Below are 20,714 nucleotides of genomic sequence, written 5' to 3' on the forward strand. Positions count from 1 at the left end.
TGTAAAGGATTGATTTGTTGTTGTTTTTTTAATTATCTGCATCTTTTTTTCTCTCGTGTTTTTTTTCCTTTGTTCTTGTATTGTTCTGTATTTTTATTTTTTTATTTTTTCTGTTTAAATATGTTCTTTATTTTTTCTTTTTGTAACCTTTAAAATCTCAATAAAAATCTATTGGAAAAAAAAAAGACAAAATGAGTTTTTATAAAATTGGGCTCATGAAATTTTTTTGAGTGACATGGTGGCTTAGTCACCTGCAAGTTTCGCGCTGCAGCGTGGGATTTGTGTCTGCCTACTGCCTCTCCCTCAGACACCCAACAGCTGAGGGGGAGGCGGCGGAGAGGCTCCAAGCATTGGAGAGGGTTCGCCCCGCCCCCATGGGTGGCTCGACACACCCCTGGCTGCAGGACACGCCCATGCACCAGTCATTCCAGCGGCTAGATATGCTGCTGCACACATATACATATGAAGGGGCAAGAAAGATTAGAATGGGATTTTTTTGTGTGGGACTAATTTCTAAATCCTGCTATTTGTCCTTTGCAATAATGTCTTCAACGTGAAATAGTCTCTAGCACGATCCCCAAAGTAACAGTTCAACAAATAGTCAGGTAAGAAGATAGGGCTCCACACCTGAGGAGATATTGTGTTATGGGTTTTTTGAACAAAGATTTGCCGGGCTGCGACTTTTCCACATGTGCAGCCCTCCTGAGGCAGGCTTTTCAGCGAGGGACAATGCAGAGCTGATAGGGCCGAGGGAAGTTGCCTATGCTGCTCCACACCGGTGTGAGATCGATGTCTTTGGGGTCAATGATGGACTTCAGAGTGAAGTTCTGTAATATGGTGGTCAAGAACAAGAAGATCTCCATACGGGCCAGACCTTCCCCCACACATATCCGCCTCCCTGCAAAGGAAACCCAAAGTGTAAGATGCATAACAACCACTTTGGCTGTTACGGAGAAAATAACAATCATGCCAAAGGAGCAAAGGTGCTGCTCCAGAACAGCTCCCGGGAGAGTCACTCTTTCCACCATTTCTTTTGCTTCAGCTGGCCACAGGAAAGGTGCAAGGAGTTCTGATGGACCCAGAAGCCTCTGCCCCTCCCTCACAAACTGGCAGCCCTTCCAGTTTAGGCTGCATGAGGAAGGAGGTTCCCCCTCAATGCCCTGACACCAGCCAATTAGGGAGACGGGAAAGACCTGAGCTGGCCAATACCCCAGCCAACTGGGGAAGCAGAGATCTTACCTGCTGAGAAAGGCATGAAATAGTCGCTCTTCCTGAAGGTTCCATCTTTGTGCAAGAAATGTCCTGGGTCAAATTCTTTGGGGTTTGGAAATTCTTTGCTGTCATATAGCACAGACGTCAGAATAGGATATATGGTAGTGCCCTGCAGAGAGTGCAAAGAAACGGGCTGGATGGCCATAACAACCAATTAATGGTGTGGGAAGGCACTAACAGGAAGGAAGGTACTTTGTTGATACAGAGAAGAATGCAGCAGCTTCAGAAGGCAATAGGGTGTTTAAAACGAAGTCCAGGCTTCAAGATGCCCAGCTACACTTTAGGTGTTGAGCTAAACTACTTCCCTTGCTTGTACATAAGAAGAGAAGAAAAGCTCTGCTGGATCAGTCCAGTGGCCCCATCTGGTCCAGCATCCTGTTTTCCTGGTGTCCAACCAAATGCCCATTGGAAGCCCTTAAATATAATCTAAGCAAGACAGCACTCTCAATTCCTGTGGTTTCCACCCACTGGTATTCAGAAGCATGCTGCCTCTCACCATGGAGGTAGAATATAGCCATCATGGCTAGCAGCCTACTATTACTACTTAGAGCCTTGAAAAGAGCTGACCTTTGGAATGACATATTGTCTGAACGGTGTATCTTTGAATACTGCATGAGGGACGCTCAGTGGGAGGAGAGAGATGAACCTCTGGATCTCATGGATGACCGCATCTGTGTAAGGCATTGCCCCACGATCTGCCATGCAAGGACTTCGTGATCGGCCAATAACTCGGTCAATTTCTTCATGCACTTTCTCTGTAAAGGGAAGAATGTGGTTTAATGCCAGTGCAGGAAATATCATAGAAGCAATTGAAATTTCATGGGAGTGCCTGCCAGCCCCTGCACATTTTTGGAGCTTTCAATGTTTTCTGATGCCAACTTTCTATTGACTCATCACATTAACTCAGACAAATTATTGTAGCTCACCTTCAGTAATCCATCTGTAAACAGGGAAACATAGTATAACTGCAATTATTTATATATTAATTCAATTTCTATCCAAAAGGAGCCCAGAGGGACAAAAGCCTCCTCTTTAGGGACGTTTTAGGAGCAAGTGATTGTCCAGCTTAGAGGGATTCCTATTGGAGGCACTGTCCTGCAGTGATTCTGATCCTGAGGGCCATTTGACCCCTGGCCCTTGTGGCTGTGCCTTTGTGGGCTACCCTTCAGGCTGGCACAGAAAGTCCAGCTGGTGCAGGATGTGATGCCTTTGCCTAAAGGATCTGCACTGGCTGCCACTATACTACTGGGCCAAGTTCAAGTTGTTACTGTTTGTATATAAAATCCTGGGGTTTGCAATATGGTCAGCTATAAGAGCTCATCCACACTTCTGTTTTTGCTGGGATTTCTAGGCATGGGTATGAGCATTTTGTCCACACACACATCCCCACTGTGGTCTCCAGGAAAGCCTTCTGTTTACTGCTGATGTCAGTCAGCAATGGTTAACATTCAGCAATGAACAGTGGGTTTTCCTGGGGAAATTGGCAGAACAACCACCTCTTGGACCTGTGACACATAAATCTGGGAAAGAACTAGAATAATAAGTACTAATAACGCATCTGTTTTACCTTGTACCTCTGGGTATTTGAGGAGGATCATGAACCCGTATCGCAGTGTGGTGCTGGTGGTCTCTGTTCCAGCCGCAAACAAGTCAACTGTGCTTATGGCCAAGTTTTCAATGGTGAAATGGGATGCCCTATTACCTTTTTCCTGCAGAAACACACAACACAGTCAGTGGAGTCAACTCAATTGTTCTGAGTACAGCATAACAAGAATTTAGCAGCGCCACTGGGACCAGCTCCCTTCCCAAGACACATATTATATCAAGTCTTTTTATAGCTCGTTCCTCTGGACATTCCTTGCCCAGAGGGCTAATCATTAGAAAGAACTTCCCACTTACTGCAGGAACAGGTCAGCAATGGGAAATGAATCTACTCCAATGGGGTGTGGGCAGGAATCTCTTTCCTTGGCATTCCCCACAAGAAGCTGGATGGAAGTCTGCTGGTTGGGAAGCTTCAGGAGTGGCAGGAGAACCCACTTGGAGAGTTCTGTGAGTTTTCATGATTACCTGATCCATTTTCATAAGGAAGCAGTCGATAAAATCCCGAGGTGAGCTGGGGTCCAGAGTGGGCTTGTGTTCTTCAACCTCCTCCAAAACAAACTCTCTGAGTGCCAAGTTGTTTTTCAGCACTTTGCGGTGGGGCCCAGGGATGCATTTCATCAAAGAAGGAAAGATGTTGTAGAGCTAGAAGAAACACCACAAGAGACCCATTGGCACCAACCTCAGTCAGGGTTTGTCCACACTTGGGCTTCAGTATAATGTTGGCCACTGTTGCCTTGTGTGCATTTCAACTCTGTTGTCCACACACCAGCATTTTCACTGCCAATGCCTTGAAAATCTGTGTAGATGTTCCCCATCTGCATTACTGGGTGGTGCTTCATTGATTGTACTGCATTGTATTATCTTCCCTTCCCCTCAGTTAGTGCCTTCCCACCCTCTGCCTAATGGTTGTGGTTCGAGGACCCGTACCCCGCGCAGTGGAATGAAACGCAAGGACACATGATATAAGGTTAATGGGCAAGAAAAGGCCACAACTTTATTGATTACAGCAAGTGAAAAGGTATTGGCTTAGGCACTGGATTACGTCAGCTGACTCCACCCACTCGGAGAGGGGTGAGTCTAAAAAACAAGGGGGGTTTATTCACCAGTAGGTGGAGCCTGTTGATGCTAATCCAACTATAAGCTCTCCCCTGATGTCACCGAGGGTCGTACCATGGCCTCCCGCCACGCAGGCATCGGACAGAATACACGACCGCCGGATTCCTTTAACGGAATACCCAAAAATTGAAGGCGCAGGCGATGGCCACACCTAGCCCTTCGACACCACAACACATTATTCCAATGCGTAACCTACCCACCAATACCACGAAAGTTGTGACGATTGCTACGAGGTAGGCGAAAAAACCAAAAAGCCTAATGCCAAATGGAAAAATTCCTACCAGGCCCCCCGAACAACCAGGGCGACCAACCTAAGGTCCATAGCAAGGCCAAAAGAAATCTGGAACCCTCCTCTAAGGGAGTGGAGGGTGGGTGACTCGCCACGGGACGACGAAAAGTGAGGGCTGGAGGCTGGCGCCGCAGCAATTTAGGTTGCTGTACACGCCCCCCCTTGAAGGCACCTGGTTGGGTGCCTGGCCGAGGGTGTGGGCACCAGCCAGGTGAGTGGGAGGCAGGGGGCAAACGCCCCTGCTTGAGGCGGAGTCCGGCTCCCGGCCACAACCACTCCCCTCTCTTGCAGAAGGAGAGTCTTTGTAGAGATTTTTTTATTTCTCCTATGTGTACCTTTACAAAAAACTGAGAAATCATGCAAAAATCCCCCACCCCCACTGCCAAAACTGCTTAAGCTTTACTTCCTGCTCCACTGGGCTGCTGTTAAGTCAAACCTTGGTTACTAGACCCAGGTATTGGCATTGTATGCACCGACCTTGACTGGATCTCCAAATTAAAAACATAAGAACGTAAGAAGAGACTATTGAATCAGGCCAGTGGCCCATCGTGCTGTCACAGTGGCTAACCAGTTACCCATGGCAAACCTGCAACTAGGACATTAACAGAAATATTAAGAGGAAAGGCAGTATGGGTCATGAGAAGCCTGGAAGAAAGAATTTAAACAGCAGGAAAATTTAGACTTTGTGGAAAAGGGCCTTTAAAAAGATGGCACCTACCTGTCCCCAAGAAGAGCTAAAAACCTGAAAGTTTTCATTCATTAAGCTCATCATGGATAGGAACTTCTTGTCATTATAATCGTATCGTTTCCCAAAGACAATTGCACAAATGACATTGGAGAGAGCGCAACTGAGTGAGTAGGTTGGATCCAAGGGCTTCTCTGGAAGAACAACAAAAAAAATATTTATACAACCCCACTACAGGTTTTAGGCAATAATCTAGTCTGGAATTTCTGAGCTGCCATTTCCTGGCTCCTGGCCTCAGTGGTCAGACAGGGAGCTGCCTTTCTCACAACAATTCTGGAGGCATGGGCATCTTCAGTGGCTATCAGTGGTTTCTTCCAAGGACTTTCCAAGGTGCTTTCTTCCAGCTTCAGCCAATATATCCTTAGATAGGATAGAGTGACCACAGTGGTGCAGGCCTTGGTGAACTCTAGACTAAAACTAGGGAATCTAAAGCACTTCAGATGCTGCTAGACTCTAACTTCTTGACCACTGATGACTGTTGGGGCTGAAAGCAGCTGGAATTCAACAATATCTGCGGATCACTCTTGCAGTTCATAGAGAAGCAGCAGCCGGGATTTAGTTGGAACTGGTCTGTGTCAGCATATTACACCCCTGCTGAAAGCTATGCATTGTTTGCCAGTACATTGACAAGGTAAGTTCAGTGCATTAGTGGTGTGTATGAAGCTCTCAGTGACCTAGGACCAGGTGACTTAAGGACCACCTTGTCCCATACACACTGCTCAGATCACTATGACCATCAGGAGAAGTTGGTGGTTAATAATCCGTTGTAATGTACCCCACAATCTGTTGTGATGTTTTAGGGGGTCTGCTTGATAAGCCTATGTGGATGAGGGGCAATGGCTACCCACCCTGTGTGTCCTGGAACTTTTCTAGCAGGAACTGTGCTTCCTCCTGGATCCTCTCCTCAATACTTTTCTTTCCCATGCCAAAGTTGCGCAGGGTGGTAAGGGCAAAACGTCGGAGCTGCTTCCACACCTCCCCATTGCTGAATACAATTCCTGGAAAGCAGAAGAGGAAATGGGCATGAAGGAGATGGATGGACTGAAAGGGAGAGCAGAAGAAGCAGGTTGGAAGAGCAGGAGGCTCTTATTCTTGGCTCCAGACCACCTGGAGACTTGGTACTTTGGTGCCTCCTTATTCCATAATCAGTAGCTGGCCAGTCTTCTGATACATGCCCTTTCTGTAAAACATATGTGTTTAATGTGCATAAAATCCTATGTTTGTGTGTGTTGTGTATGAAACGTAGTGGAGGTTTGCATTTGCAGAATGTCCATTTTTGCAGCTAAAGCTTAAAAAGAGGTTTCAATGTTTTGATATTTATGTTAACTGATAATTCATCTGTTGGAGTCTGGGTCTCTCTCTGAAGCTGCCAGTATAATGAAGAAGCAATAGTTCTTGGACTTTATTAACCAGAAAGAACTTAAAGAAAACTGGACTACATTGCTAGTTGTTTAAGTGAAATGTGTTGATTTGTATTTATTTGTTTTCTTGGTAACAATTTTATAGATAGTTTGCAGTAACTTTGAAACACTTACTGCCCACACCAGAATTACCCCAGACCATTATTTTTAAAGGCTAGAAACTCAGTCAATCCTTCTTTAATTCTTCGTGCTTGCTCTAAACCAGAGGCGGAGCTAGCTGCTCCAGCATAAATATAGCTATGCCATTAAAAGGCTGCTAATTATCTATTGCTACAGTCCAGTGGGAACATTAATTAGGAAAGTTTATCTCAAGATGCAATGACTTGTCTTTGCAACCTTTATTGCTTTATTTTCATGAATAGAGGGATTTTCCTGCGTCCCGCCCCCCACTGGTCAAAAAATACCTAATCCCTTGTTGCATAAAATACCTAATCCCTTGTTGACATCATCAGCTAATGGCAGGTGTCCCCTGGCAGCAAATTCATCTCCACGGTCGATCAGTGCTTCTTTCACTGCATCATAGCCATGCAGCACCACAATACGTTCTGCTCCAAAATACATTGTGAACACAGAGCCATACTTCTCACTAAACTGGAAAAAAAGATAGAGAAAGACACACATCTAGGTGGGTTTGTGGGTTAGGAGAAAGTCATATAGCTGATGTAGAGCCTCGCTGCCCCCAGACTCACTATGGGCATCTGAACCACATGACTCTTAATAACATACAGAAGAGTTCTGCAGCTAGATCAGGCCAAAGGCCAACTAGTCCACGACTGTTATCACAGTGGCCAACACAGTTCTTCTGGGAATCTCAAAAACAAGACTTGAGTGCAATAGCACGCTCCCCTCCTGCAGGTCCCTGGAACTGGTGGAGGTTCAGCATCATCGCTAGCAGCTATGGGTAGCTTTATCTTCAATGAATTTTGTCTTAACAAAATTCCACAGTGAATTCCATAGTTTCAATATGCACTGTATGAAAAACTATCTTGCGTTTGTTGTAAATCTTCCAGCACTCAGCTTTAATTGAAGACTCCAAGTTTTAGCATTACAGACCTTTCAAGTGTCCCTATTTTCCAGGGACATCCCTGATTTAGAGAAGCCATCCCAGTTTGATCACAGAATGTCCTTAGGCTGTCCCTATTTTCATTGGAGAAATGTTGGAGGGTACAGTATAGAGTTATCCGACCCCCTCTGAAGGCAATCCTGAATAGGGAAGTGTTTTTTTGTTTAATTTCTAATGTTTTCATTACGTTTTTATATATGTTGGAAGCTGCCCAGAGTGGCTGGGGCATACCAGTAAAGTGTGTGGGCTATAGTAAAATTATTGTTATGGAATGGGATGTTCCTCTTTTCATTGGAGAAATGTTGGAGGGTATGGAATTATGAGAGGGGGGTAAAAGTGTTTTCCCGTCTACTTTCTCTATACCATGAATATGATTATACTACTCTTTTATGTCTCCCTCACACTCATTTTTCTAAGGGAATTCTTAAAGTACCTTCCAACCAAGCACATTCTGGGGGAAATAAAGGAGCAGCTTTTCAAAATACAAGAAGACTATGAACTCCACACTGTCCAGCAGAGGCTAAAAATGTTCAGAGGGCAAAAATGCCCAAACAATCCATGTGTGGAGGGAGAATTGGACCTGCCCCGGCCCCCTGTCTAATATAGTATGAAAATTTTACTATTCCTTTTTAAAGTTGTTTACTCAGAAGGGGGCTTTATGCCTTTTATTTTAAGGATAAAACAATAAAATGACAATAAATCAACCCCCTTTGTGGAGTTGTGGGACCTGCTCAAAGTCCACCTCTTTTCTGTGGAGCCTTTGGGACAAGTCCCTGCTCCCCATCCCTGCTGATGTAGCCAAGTGCAGGTCCGTGCCACGGAAATCACAGTGATTCTGCTATTCTTTTCCTCTGGTCTGGATGCCTCCCCTCCCTCTTTTGCCTCTCCTCTGTCAAAGTGCAGAGTCTGTTGCCTTATACTCTGCAAATGTGCCCTGCACACAGATGGTACCATCTATAAATAAACAAACTGACAATGGATTGCCCCCTTCCAAAAGAGTCAGATGGAAAGATGCTTGCAAACAGGTAACGGTCATCAACAGACAGCTGTTGAGGAAGGTGCTCATCTTTGGCTTACTGTTATGTACTGAGTTGAATAGGATCCAAACTGCAGCAGTCTGATTGGTCCTAGAACAATAGGCTCCAAAAGGCAGCAGTCTGATTGGTCCTAGAACAATAGGATTCAGAATGCAGCAGTCTGATTGGTCCTAGAACAATGCAGCAGTATGATTGGTTAGCAGGAACCACCCAATCATGCTCCAGATAGAAGTGAATCCACAACCTGATTGGCCTACAGTAGAATCCTGGAATTAGCCAATCATGTGCAGCCCATTGTGTAAATAATGTATATAAAGCAGATACTTTGAGGGGACATTCATTCATTCCTCCTCACCACTATGAGCTGAATAAAGAGCATGAAATCACTTTGCGACTCTGAGTATATTTCACTGGTGACGAGGATGGGATCCCGCTGAGCTGACTGCCACACACAGCACCGCAGCACCGCCACCTGCCGCACCGCTGCCTCGCACCGTGTATCCAGGCTTCAGCTCCGGGACACAAGGAACTCAGAATGGCAACTGACAGCAGCTTCTCGCCATTCAACCCAGCATCTGGAGACTGGGAAGCGTACGCCTCCCGTTTCACCTTCCTCCTAGAAGCCAAAGGGGTCACCGATGAAGAAGACGCCAAGAAGAGGGCAATATTCTTCAGCGTCTGCGGAGAGGAGACATTTGAAATCGCCCGGGCTCTCCTTGCGCCTGAAGACGTCGCTACTGTTCCATACAAAACAATAATGGAACAGCTGAAGGGGCACTTTTCGCCACAGCCCTCAGTGGTGGCTCGTCGAAATGCCTTCTACGCAAAGCGGCAAGCCCCTGGGGAAACCATAACTGGGTTTGTGACCTCTCTCCGCCAAGCTGCCCGGTTCTGCAACTTCTCAGAGCTGGAGAACATGCTTCGTGACCGCCTCGTCGGTGGCCTGAAGGATGAGAAGCTGCAACGACGCCTCTACGCTAAGAAGAACCTAACGTTCCAGGTCGCTCTGGAGGAGGCCCTGGCAACGGAAGCTGCTGAGAGGTCGACGCAAGAGGCACGGCTGAGCCAGCCATCCCAACCGAGGGTCCACCACGAAGACCTCACCAACGACTCGGGATCCGACAGGGAGGAGGTGCACCGAGTACAGCAGCGCACTCAAGCAGCCCACATACCACAGCTGCCTCGACGAGAAGGAGGGAACTGCGCAAGCTGTGGAGAAAGTCACAAGAGGAGGACCTGCCGTTTCCGCAACGCAGAGTGCAGGCAGTGCAGAAAATTGGGACACATCGCCCGGGTGTGTCGGGCTCGGCCCACCCGAAGCCAGGCATCAGATGACCAATCCAAGAGCCCCAGGTCCCGGGGCCCAACGCACCAAGGCAACTCGACGGAGCTCACAGACTTCCAGGTATACCAGTTGCCCCACCCCAACGTAGAGAAAATTTATGTAGAGGTACAGATAGAGGGGGCCCCATGCCGCATGGAGCTTGACACGGGTTCAACTCTATCCATAATCTCGGCAAGGACCTTAAGGAAACTGTGTCCTACTGGGGGTCCCAAACTCAGGCCGGCCCCATTCACCCTCCGGGACTTCCAGAAACGTAAGGTCCCCACAATGGGGGTGGGGACCTTCAGGGTGCAATACCGAGGGCGGACGCGGCAACTGGACTTGCTTGTGGTCAAGGGCCCCTACATTAGCTTACTGGGGTTGGCATGGTTTGGACCACTGGGACTAGCCATCACCGGGGTGAACCACATGAGCTTACAAGTGGACGTGGACGCCATATGCAAGGAGTTTCCGGGGGTTTTCGATGGGAAATTGGGACAGTATACGGGCCCCCCCATTGCTCTACAGCTTGACCCCGCAGTACGACCAGTCAGGCTCAAGGCCCGCCGGGTCCCATTCGCCCTGAAACCCCGTATAGACGAGGAATTGGACCGACTCGTGGAGCAAGGAGTGCTGGAGCCGGTGCCTAATGCCCCCTGGGAAACCCCAATCGTCACACCCGTCAAGCCTAATGGTTCGGTCCGCATCTGCGCAGACTACAAATGTACCATAAACAAGGCCCTCATGGCCCATGCATACCCAGTGCCAGTGGTCAGCCATGTCCTTGCCACCCTGGCTGGGTCGAAAATTTTTGGCAAGCTGGACTTGGCCCAAGCATATCAACAGCTGCCAGTAGATGAGGCCACAGCAGAGGCACAGACGATTGTGACGCACAGAGGAGCGTTCAGGGTAAAGCGGCTGCAATTCGGGGTCAGCGTGGCACCAGGCATATTCCAGAATCTAATGGACTCTCTCCTTAAAGGGATTCCTGGTGTCACCCCCTTCTTTGATGATGTGTTGATTGCCGGGCCCACACCAGAGGAGTTTGAGGACCGCCTCCGCACTGTTCTGCACCGTTTCCAGATGGCGGGTCTCAAGGTGAAGCGGGAAAAATGTCTACTAGGAGTGCCTCAAGTGGACTTTCTGGGATTTATGGTGGATGCAGAAGGGGTTCACCCGACTGGGGACAAGGTACGGGCCATTTGTGATGCCCCAGCGCCCAAGAACAAGACTGAACTTCAGGCCTTCTTGGGATTATTGAACTTTTACCATTCCTTCCTTCCCCACAAGGCGGCGGTAGCGGAGCCCCTACACAGACTCCTGGACAAGCGGGCCCCTTGGGTGTGGGGCCAGCGCCAGGAGGCCGCATTCCAGGCAGTCAAGGACTTGCTTGTCTCAAACTCGGTCTTGGCACACTTCGACGAGAGGCTGCCGGTGGTGCTAGCATGCGACGCCTCGCCCTATGGCATCGGCGCTGTCCTGGGACACCAACTCCCGGATGGAAGAGAGGTACCGGTAGCATACTTTTCCCAGACACTCAACGAAACCGAGCGGAACTACTCGCAAATCGACAAGGAGGGTCTGGCAATCGTGAAGGGAGTAAAAAAATTCCATGATTTCTTGTACGGGCGGCCCTTCACCGTGGTGACTGACCACAAGCCGTTGCTTGGCTTGTTTGCCCCCGAAAAGCAGACCCCCCAAGTGCTGTCTCCTCGCGTCCTCAGGTGGTCAATTTTCCTTGCCAGCTACCAGTATGCACTGATTCACCGCCCTGGAAAGGCGATGGGCCATGCAGACGCCCTCAGCAGGCTACCACTACCGGAAACAGGCCCCGACCCAGCACCTGCACAAGAGGTTATGAGCCTGGAGCTGCTTCCTGACCGCCCCATTCAGGCACAAGAAGTTGCACACCATTCCAAGAAAGATAGGGTCATCTCCCGGGTCCTGGACTGGGTGTGGAGGGGATGGCCCAGCCGCAGCCCCGGGCCAGAATTCGCCGGCTACACAACCCGCAAACATGAACTGTCAGCCCACAAGGGGTGCCTGTTATGGGGAAGCAGGGTCGTTGTTCCCCAGCCCCTCCGCAAAAGGGTCCTCACAGCCCTACACGAGACACACCCAGGGGTAGTAAGAATGAAGGCCCTTGCCAGGAGTTATGTGTGGTGGCCGGGGATCGACGGAGAGATAGAGGCCTGGGTCAAACACTGCCAGGCCTGCCAGGAATCCCGCCCAGATCCCCCAAGGGCCCCAGTCCAGTCCTGGGAGTCCGCCCGAGCACCATGGTCACGCCTGCATGTGGACTTCGCTGGCCCCTTTCAGGGGAAAACATTCTTCATAGTGGTGGACTCCTACACCAAATGGCTGGAAGTCGCACTGGTACCGTCCACTTCTACGTCCGCAGCCATCCGGGTACTACGCAGGCTGTTTGCAACCCACGGGCTCCCTGACACTCTCGTCTCAGACAACGGGACTGCATTTACATCAGGAGAATTTCAAACCTTCACAGTGCAGAACGCCATCCGCCACATCCGTTCGGCGCCATTCCACCCTGCCACCAATGGCCAAGCAGAACGCATGGTGCGGACCACCAAGGACACCCTTCGCCGCATGACGCAAGGGGATTGGGAGTACCGCCTTGCCACATTCCTTCTAGCACAGCACAGCACCCCCAGCTCAACGACTGGCCGGAGCCCCGCTGAACTACTAATGGGTCGGCGCCTTGCAATCAGATTGGACCGCCTTCACCCCGATAGAGCTCAGGATGAGGTAGTGGTGGGGGAAGGCAGGAACCCCCGGACCTTCGAGGCCCAGGACCCAGTGTACGCAAAGAATTTTGGGGCAGGCCCTGCATGGGTACCTGCCACAGTCACCAGGGTCACGGGCCCCGTGTCGTACGAGGTGCTAACAGATGGGGGGCAATGCTGGCGCCGCCACTGCGACCAGATACGGCGACGATTCCCGGGAGAAAACCAGGAGGAGGAGGACAGGTCAGAGGAGTCCCAAGGGAACAGTGGGGCAGTGAGGCCCATAGAGCAGCAGGGGCAAGCAGGAGAGGCAGAATCAGTAAATACAGAGAGGACCCGCGAGGCCGAAAGGACACCGGAACCAGAACCACGACTAAGCGAGCCGGTTGCGCCAGACCAAACAGCCCCATCCTTGGAACACGAGCCAGAACCTGAACCCCGGACCAGGGAACACCCCAGGCCGCAACGCACACGTAGGCCACCGGCGTACCTTGAGGACTATGAATGCGACCTTCCGGGCAGGACTGGAACTTAGAGGGGAGGGGTGTTATGTACTGAGTTGAATAGGATCCAAACTGCAGCAGTCTGATTGGTCCTAGAACAATAGGCTCCAAAAGGCAGCAGTCTGATTGGTCCTAGAACAATAGGATTCAGAATGCAGCAGTCTGATTGGTCCTAGAACAATGCAGCAGTATGATTGGTTAGCAGGAACCACCCAATCATGCTCCAGATAGAAGTGAATCCACAACCTGATTGGCCTACAGTAGAATCCTGGAATTAGCCAATCATGTGCAGCCCATTGTGTAAATAATGTATATAAAGCAGATACTTTGAGGGGACATTCATTCATTCCTCCTCACCACTATGAGCTGAATAAAGAGCATGAAATCACTTTGCGACTCTGAGTATATTTCACTTACCTCCTGGAGAACCTGGGCCAGGTTGTTGGTCTTCAGCTGCAGAGCGTTCCCTACGATGGGCAGTGGAGGTGGGCCAGGTGGCAGCTGCTTTGCATTCTCTGGCGTCCTGCTCCTGACTGCAAGGAAAACAAGGCAAGAGATACATATGATCATCAAAATGGTCACTGTCCCTAGAGGCTCCATGGCACCAGCTAACAGTGACTGAAATGACTCTAGACAAATGAATTTGCTTTCCAATTTTATATACTCTGAGGAGGTCACATATACATGGACTTTCACCAATAGGAATTCTAGGTTTCTCTGAGTATGGTAAATGAGATTAGCCATTAAGTAGATAAGGTTGTATAATCAAGAAATGAACTTCTCTGAACTTGTCTGTATTCTTTTTCTTCATTGATTAGTAAGGCAATGATAACGGCATTACTGAGCACAAGTTCTGCGATGTAAGATAACCAGGGGTCAGTTTTTCCCCCTGCCAAACATTGTAATGTAGCCTTGAGGCAAATTGTTCTGCTTCTAAGGTGCTTTCAGGACCAGGTTCCTGCAGGAGAGCTTCTTGTATACTCTGAGTGCTTGGTTGGAGGTTTCTTGCACCTCAGATGCCCACAAATGTGAAATAAAATTGAAATAAACTTGAAGGCAGGTCCATAATGGAGCTCAGCCTTAGCAGAAATACATCCCTGTTAGGAAACCTTGCAGCTTGGGTGAAGTAAACTGAGAAGTGTATGTACAGTTTCTGGATTTCTATAGCTTTATTCATGCAGGAACAGAATTATCTTGGCAAGAAGGATTTACAGGATGAGTAGAGATAAAAAGGGAGAGCAATAGCAGGCATCTTATCAGGAGAGAACAACAAAAGGTTCAGCTTTTACAGGTGGAGTTAACTTAGAAAAAAACTACGAGCAAATGCTGGCTTGCTTGCTACACAAACAGTGCTCTTGTGTGGTTTAAAGTAATATATAGCTAGAGGTTCAGGAGAAGGAAGTTTATTTGCTTTCCCCCCAACAATCCGATCTAGCACTACCCACTAATGTGGACAGGACACACCAAGATAGATTTTGGAGACATAAACCTGGAAGTGCTTTTGTATTGATAAGACACACTAATGTGCTCATCAAAACAGTGACTCACATGTGCCCTAGTGGGGACAAAAACATGGTCACTAGTGTACATGGTGACACAGAACATTAACTTCATGTTTTCATTTAGCCCAATTGTTCCAACCACATCTGGAAATCATATTTAGTACAAGAGGGGAGCATGCAGATGATGGAAGCCTGCCAAGTTATTTATTTAAAGTATTGAGCGGTCCCCTTTTAAGGGGTAGCTCCTAAAACAGGAGTGATCATATCCTAAAGCATTTCAAAAAAACGATGTCAAAAAGAAGAGATTAAATATCCCGTTGTGTATATTAGCTGGCCTTTTTACACTGATTCACAGCTTAAACACACTCCTGGAACAGGTTATAGACATCCATAAAATTATTGTCATTAGCGGGGATAATATTTACCTTATACCAATGTTAAATTCTCTTTCAAACTGACTTGTCAGTTCAGTTTGCATAAACTTATTTGAACTCATGGTTCAGTTCATAAGCCAAAGTGCACCAGGTCTTCTTGCCAACAACTGTTGCTGCTCTGTGTGTTTTGAGTCAATCTCCTGTCAGTGCAGATCACAGAAGTTCAGCCCATTCTAGCCACGGCTAGGACACTTTATGGCTGCTCTGCATAGAGAGGCCTACTCAGTTCACCAGAGTTCAGATTGCATAAACAGTTTCTTTGCCAGAGCAACTGGTGAGGTGGTAAAGCCTCTGCCTTACAAGCACATGGTCCCAGGTTCAAGACCCGTTATCTCTCAGTAGGGGCCTGAAGAGCCCTGTGACCCGGGATAAGCCAGCTTCTTACATTCCTGTGTCAGGGCAAGGCACCATGATCTGATTATTATAAAGGCAGTACAGGGGTACCTCGGGTTAAGTACGTAATTCGTTCTGAAGGTCCGTTCTTAACCTGGAGGGACGCAGGGGTACACATACCCCTAAACATTTTATGAATCTAATGGGAGAAGAAACTAAAAAAATTAAAATATTTAATTTCTTCTCAGCGTGGTGAATCGGCATTTCTGTTGCTACCCCTGATGGCAGCCTTTGGTCCATTTACTGCATTTATTTTTCCCAATTTGAACCATAAAATGGTGATTTTCTTGAGTAAAAATGAGAGTACACCTACACTATACTGAACAGAAATCGCACGGCAGTGGCGAGAGGCCCCATTAGCTAAAGTGGTAGCTCAGGTTAAGAACAGTTTCAGGTTAAGAACGGACCTCCAGAACGAATTAAATACTTAACCCGAGGTACAACTGTATATTGAATTCTTCCCTGCTTTGCACCATAAGGTCCCATGGCAGGTTACAGCAATCTAAAATATCAATATTAAGCAGTATAGTGTAGGTGTACTCTCATTTTGACTCAAGAAAATCACCATTTTATAGTTCAAATTGGGAAAAATAAATGCAGTAAATGGACCAAAGGCTGCCATCAGGGGTAGCAACGGAACTGCCACTTCACTACGCTGAGAAGAAATTAAATATTTTAATTTTTTTAGTTTCTTCTCCCGTTAGGTTCACAAAATGTTTAGGGGTATGCGTACCCCTGCGTCCCTCCATAAAAAAGCACTGTACAGTGGTACTTTGGGTTACAGACGCTTCAGGTTACAGACTCCGCTAACCCAGAAATATTACCTCGGGTTAAGAACTTTGCTTCAGGATGAGAACAGAAATTGTGCTCCGACGACCTGGCAACAGCAGGAGGCCCCATTAGCTAAAGCGATTCTTCAGGTCAAGAACAGTTTCAGGTTAAGAACGGACCTCCAGAACGAATTAAGTACTTAACCTGAGGTACCACTGTACATTATTATTAATATTAATACTATGTTGTTGTTGTTGCCACCCATTCTGCATCTGAGGAAGTATGCCCTAGCAAATCTTACTCCCTTTACAAATAAATACAGTTAAGTCTTTAAATTGCCACAGACCTCCTCCTATTTTTATATACAACTTAGATAAAAAGAAGCAATGGCAATCTGCTTAAAAGTGTGGGCATGAGAGAGGGTTTTCGTCAGCTAATATAAGCTTGTTCAGTGGGGCAGTTTGAGACAAAATACTACACTTTAATCCTGTGTGGACGTGGTCTATAAATGTCTGTAAATTCTGGATTGCTTGCATTGTTACATCATAAGCAGCAGGTCATCCTTAGATTAGATGTGTCGGGGGAATCAGTAGTGAAAGTACAGGTTTGCCACTGATCATACAAACAAATACAAATGCAGTGGGTTGGGGAGGGGAAGAGGATTAAGGGCAATTGGGGCTAGGGAGGAATACAGAGGTTTGGGGGCATGTGAGGAAGGGGGAGGATGCATAGGGGAGGTGGGGAGACAGGGGGATGTTTGATTTTGTTGTAAAATTCCAAAAATAAATAACAAAAAGTTGTTTGCATTGCTAATTAAAAGTAAAAGGTTGTGTTTCTGCTGTCTGGATGTCATTTGCTAAAACCAAATGTGTTTTAAAAATTGAACTTATACAGCAGAAATACGCACTACTGTGTTCAATCGTGCTTACTCCCAACCATGCACAGAACTGCAGTCACGTGCCATAAATTTAATCGTGTGATTTTATTAGTAATTTGTTGTGAATGTCTGTGTTTTTGTAGATTAAAAAAAGAAAGAAAAAGAATTAAACAAATCAATACAATACAATACAATACAATACAAAAACAAAAACACTAAAACATTGAATTAACAAAACAGAACAAGAACAATTAAAAACACTTCCAATATTTTCAAGCTTATCTTTCATTCACTTGTTTCATTGACTTCCTCACGCCTCCCTTTTTGTGTTCCACTTCAATTAACTGTTTTAGCAATTCCTTTCCATCTTCCTCTGTTTTCTGTCCTGTAATTAATCTTAACATATTCTAACCTTGTTTTTTCCCCTTAATACATTAACAATCTATGTGTACCTAGTTCCTTATAACATTTCTGCCAAAGCCATATAACTTCATTCCACCATTTTTCTAAAGCTCATTAATTTTACAATATTTCTGTAAATAATCTTTAAATTTTTTCCAATCTTCTTCCACCGACTCTTCTCCGTGGTCTTGGATTCTGCCAGTCTGTGTTTTGAAGGTGGATGGATTTTTTAAAGCAATGTGTTAGAAAAGCATGATATTTAAATCCCGGTGGCCTGACTCTGGATTTCATTATGGAGCTGTCATTGATGCACTACACAGTTAGGAATAGCCCTCAAATGTTCCTGGGAACTTCAAATGAGGAGGAGAGCACTGCAGCGCTCAGTTGCTCCTTGAGGGCATCTCATAGGCATCTGGTTGGCCACAGGGAGAACAGGATGCTGGACTAGATAGGCCTTTGACCTGCTCCAGCAGAGTTCTCTTATGTTCTCTCTCCCAGGGCAGGTTAGACTGCCAGAATCTTCTGAGAGCAGCCATTCAAACCACCCTAAAAAGCTACCTAAAACAACCCAAAACAAAAATTCTGAAGACAGAAGAGGAAGACCATTCTTCCTTGGTTAACTTCATAGGTGGACTTCCCCTCACCAATTTTGCCCATGCTGCCTCTGCATTTGTACTAGGGAAACATTTTTCTGTTACACTGAATGGGAGCAGGGCTGAAGGAAGGCTGAGAGGAAAGAAATTCTGACAATTCTTTGAAAGTTTTCCCTCTCAAACTCCTCCAGGAGATTTTCAGTCCTCCCCTGGAGAATATTCAGTGAAATGACACTGGCAATCACACAAGGTTCCCGGACATTTGATGATCTATTGATCCCTGTGCCACCACTGTGCTCGCTTCCCCGCTGCCACCATCCCGTTACTCTCGAGTACACACTGAGTCCAGACAGTTGTTAAAATTAAATCAAATAAACAAGTTTATTTTGTAAGCATTAACAAATATGGTTTCTCAGTTAATTGTCAGTTTCTAATTCTTAGTTTTTTTACCGGTCTATACCTTTCTAATACCTTCTAACTGATTAGCCCAACTGTTTAACTGACTCCTCTTAACTGATTCTCTCACGTTCTCACATCAAACTAGCCCAACCCACAGACTTATCCTCCCTCTCCCTTCTCTAACTCTCCACTGACTTCTTAACAACTCCAACACTAACTCTAACTCCTCCCCTTGGATTCCTATAGGTTAGTCATTTTACAATTAGTTAACCCTTTCCTTATGAACCCAGTATGATGTCACACACCTAGGAGGGCAAATGCCACAATGACCTTCCTTATTTTGCCACCCACAAAGTAAGTGGAGAATGTGAGGGAGGGCCGTTTTCACTCTGTTCTAGATTTTTAAGGACAGTGAGAGCCTCAGTTGGGCTCAGGAGAAAAAAAAAGTTTTCTCATCCAAGTTCATCCAAGGTGGGCTTGGGAGATCTTGCCCATCTATGCTCTGTGCCTTTCTTGAAGATATGCTTCCCAGGACTAGTAGATTACTGGATCCAACTTAGTTCATTCCCATACTTACTCAGAAGTTCAGTTGCATCCAGTATTGCTATCTGTTCTTTAGAAAATGGTTACCCTTAAAGGGATTATTGGCAAACATTTGTAAATGTCAAGTCTCAAGGATGTTCTACTAGGTGAAAGGGGCAAAGATTTTAAAAGCTATTGATTTCTGCAGCACCCTCCAAAGACTTTCCTTCTTAGCTCAGGCTGAAAGTGAAAGACATTTTGTTCTAGCACCGGGAAACTCCAAACTGAGTTTATTGGAATATCTTTCCAAACAAAATTGTCTCCCTGTGCTTTATTATTAGCATTGAGATACCTGCCAATCTCAGTGTACAGATCTATAGAAGGGTTACCAAAAAAGCTTATGTTGTCACTCAGTTAAACAACTTTGCTGTATCTCAGGTACGACATGTGAGGGAATGAAAAGGTCATCTCAGACAGGGGTCTCATCCCACCCAGCTTCTACAGCCTGCAGCACTTCAACCCACCAATTTAAGGTTGGAGATTTTGTTGCTGGACTGCAGCTCCCATTATCTCCAGCCACCTAGCCAATGAAATGGGATTATGGGAGTTGTCCCAACTGAGCCCTCATGGCAAGAATGGGGAACCTGCAGCCCTTCAGATATTCCTGGACTCCAGCCCCCATCTGCCCCAGCCAACATCAGGGGTGATGGGCGCAAGACTCCAACCACCATTGAGGGTCACCAGTTCGTCTGTGGTTGACTAAGTTCCTTCCACTCTGATTGGCTTCATTTAGCACAAAGAGTAACAAGACTCAGTGGCTAAAAAGCTTACATCTTGGCAGATTTTGCCCATCACACATATACAGTGGCGGAGGAAGGGGGTGGGGGGGGTACAGTATGCCCTGGATGTCATCATTGAGGGTTTGTGTGACAAAATGAGTTTTTAAAAAACTGGGCTCATGAATTTTTTGGGAGTGACATTGTGGCTTAGGCACCTGCAAGTTTCGCGCTGCAATGTGGGATTTGTGTCTGCCTACTGCCTCTCCCTCAGATGCCCTACAGCTGAGGGGGAGGCGGCGGAGAGGGTCCAAGCATTGGAGAGGCTTGCCCCACCCCCATGGGTCGCTCAACACACCCCTGGCTGCAGGACATGCCCCCGCACCAGTCACTCCAGCGGCTAGCTACGCTGCTGCACACATATGCATATGAAGGGGCAAGAAAGATAAGAATAGGATTTTTTTTGTGGGACTAATTTCTAAATCCTGCTATTTGTCCATTGCAATAATGTCTTGAACGTGAAATAGTCTCTAGCAAGATCCCCAAAGTAACAGTTCAACAAATTGTCAGGTAAGAAGATAGGGCTCCACACCTGAGTAGATACTGTGTTATGGGTTTTTTGAACAAAGATTTGCCAGGCTGCGACTTTTCCACATGTGCAGCCCTCCTGAGGCAGGCTTTTCAGCGAGGGACAATGCAGAGCTGATAGGGCCGAGGGCAGTTGCCTATGCTGCTCCACACCGGTGTGAGATCGATGTCCTTGGGGTCAATGATGGACTTCAGAATGAAATTCTGTAATATGGTGGTCAAGAACAAGAAGATCTCCATACGGGCCAGACCTTCCCCCACACATATCCGCCTCCCTGCAAAGGAAACCCAAAGTGTAAGATGCATAACAACCACTTTGGCTGTTAAAGAGAAAATAACAA

General features: G+C 46.8%; 2 protein-coding genes across 3 annotated transcripts in view; both read right to left on the bottom strand.

Moving 5' to 3' along the window:
* The window catches only part of LOC309342438 (cytochrome P450 2C19-like), a 49,257-nt gene that overhangs the window by 18,076 nt on the left and 10,467 nt on the right, over positions 1–20,714 (bottom strand). The window contains exon 9 of the mRNA XM_081862916.1: positions 18,818–20,648. Coding sequence (XP_081719042.1) covers positions 20,467–20,648 — 182 coding nt within the window. The 3' untranslated portion in view covers positions 18,818–20,466. The remainder of the gene's footprint in view (positions 1–18,817; positions 20,649–20,714) is intronic.
* On the bottom strand, positions 637–13,755 carry LOC309342414 (cytochrome P450 2C19-like). 2 transcript variants are annotated; one of them, XM_081862914.1, is made up of 9 exons: positions 13,534–13,755; positions 6,874–7,036; positions 5,873–6,022; positions 4,998–5,158; positions 3,340–3,516; positions 2,840–2,981; positions 1,840–2,027; positions 1,240–1,381; positions 637–898 (listed from the first exon to the last, which is right to left on the bottom strand). In XM_081862914.1, the coding sequence occupies exons 1-9, from the start codon at positions 13,714–13,716 to the stop codon at positions 717–719; spliced, it is 1,488 nt and encodes a 495-aa protein (XP_081719040.1). In that variant the 5' UTR covers positions 13,717–13,755; the 3' UTR covers positions 637–716. The 2 variants fall into 2 exon arrangements, with proteins under 2 accessions (XP_081719040.1, XP_081719041.1); XM_081862915.1 differs by lacking the exon at positions 6,874–7,036 and having other exon boundaries at positions 13,534–13,754.

Source organism: Podarcis erhardii (genome assembly GCF_964252035.2).
Source record: "Podarcis erhardii genome assembly, chromosome: 1".
In the NCBI taxonomy this organism is placed as follows: Eukaryota; Metazoa; Chordata; class Lepidosauria; order Squamata; family Lacertidae; genus Podarcis; species Podarcis erhardii.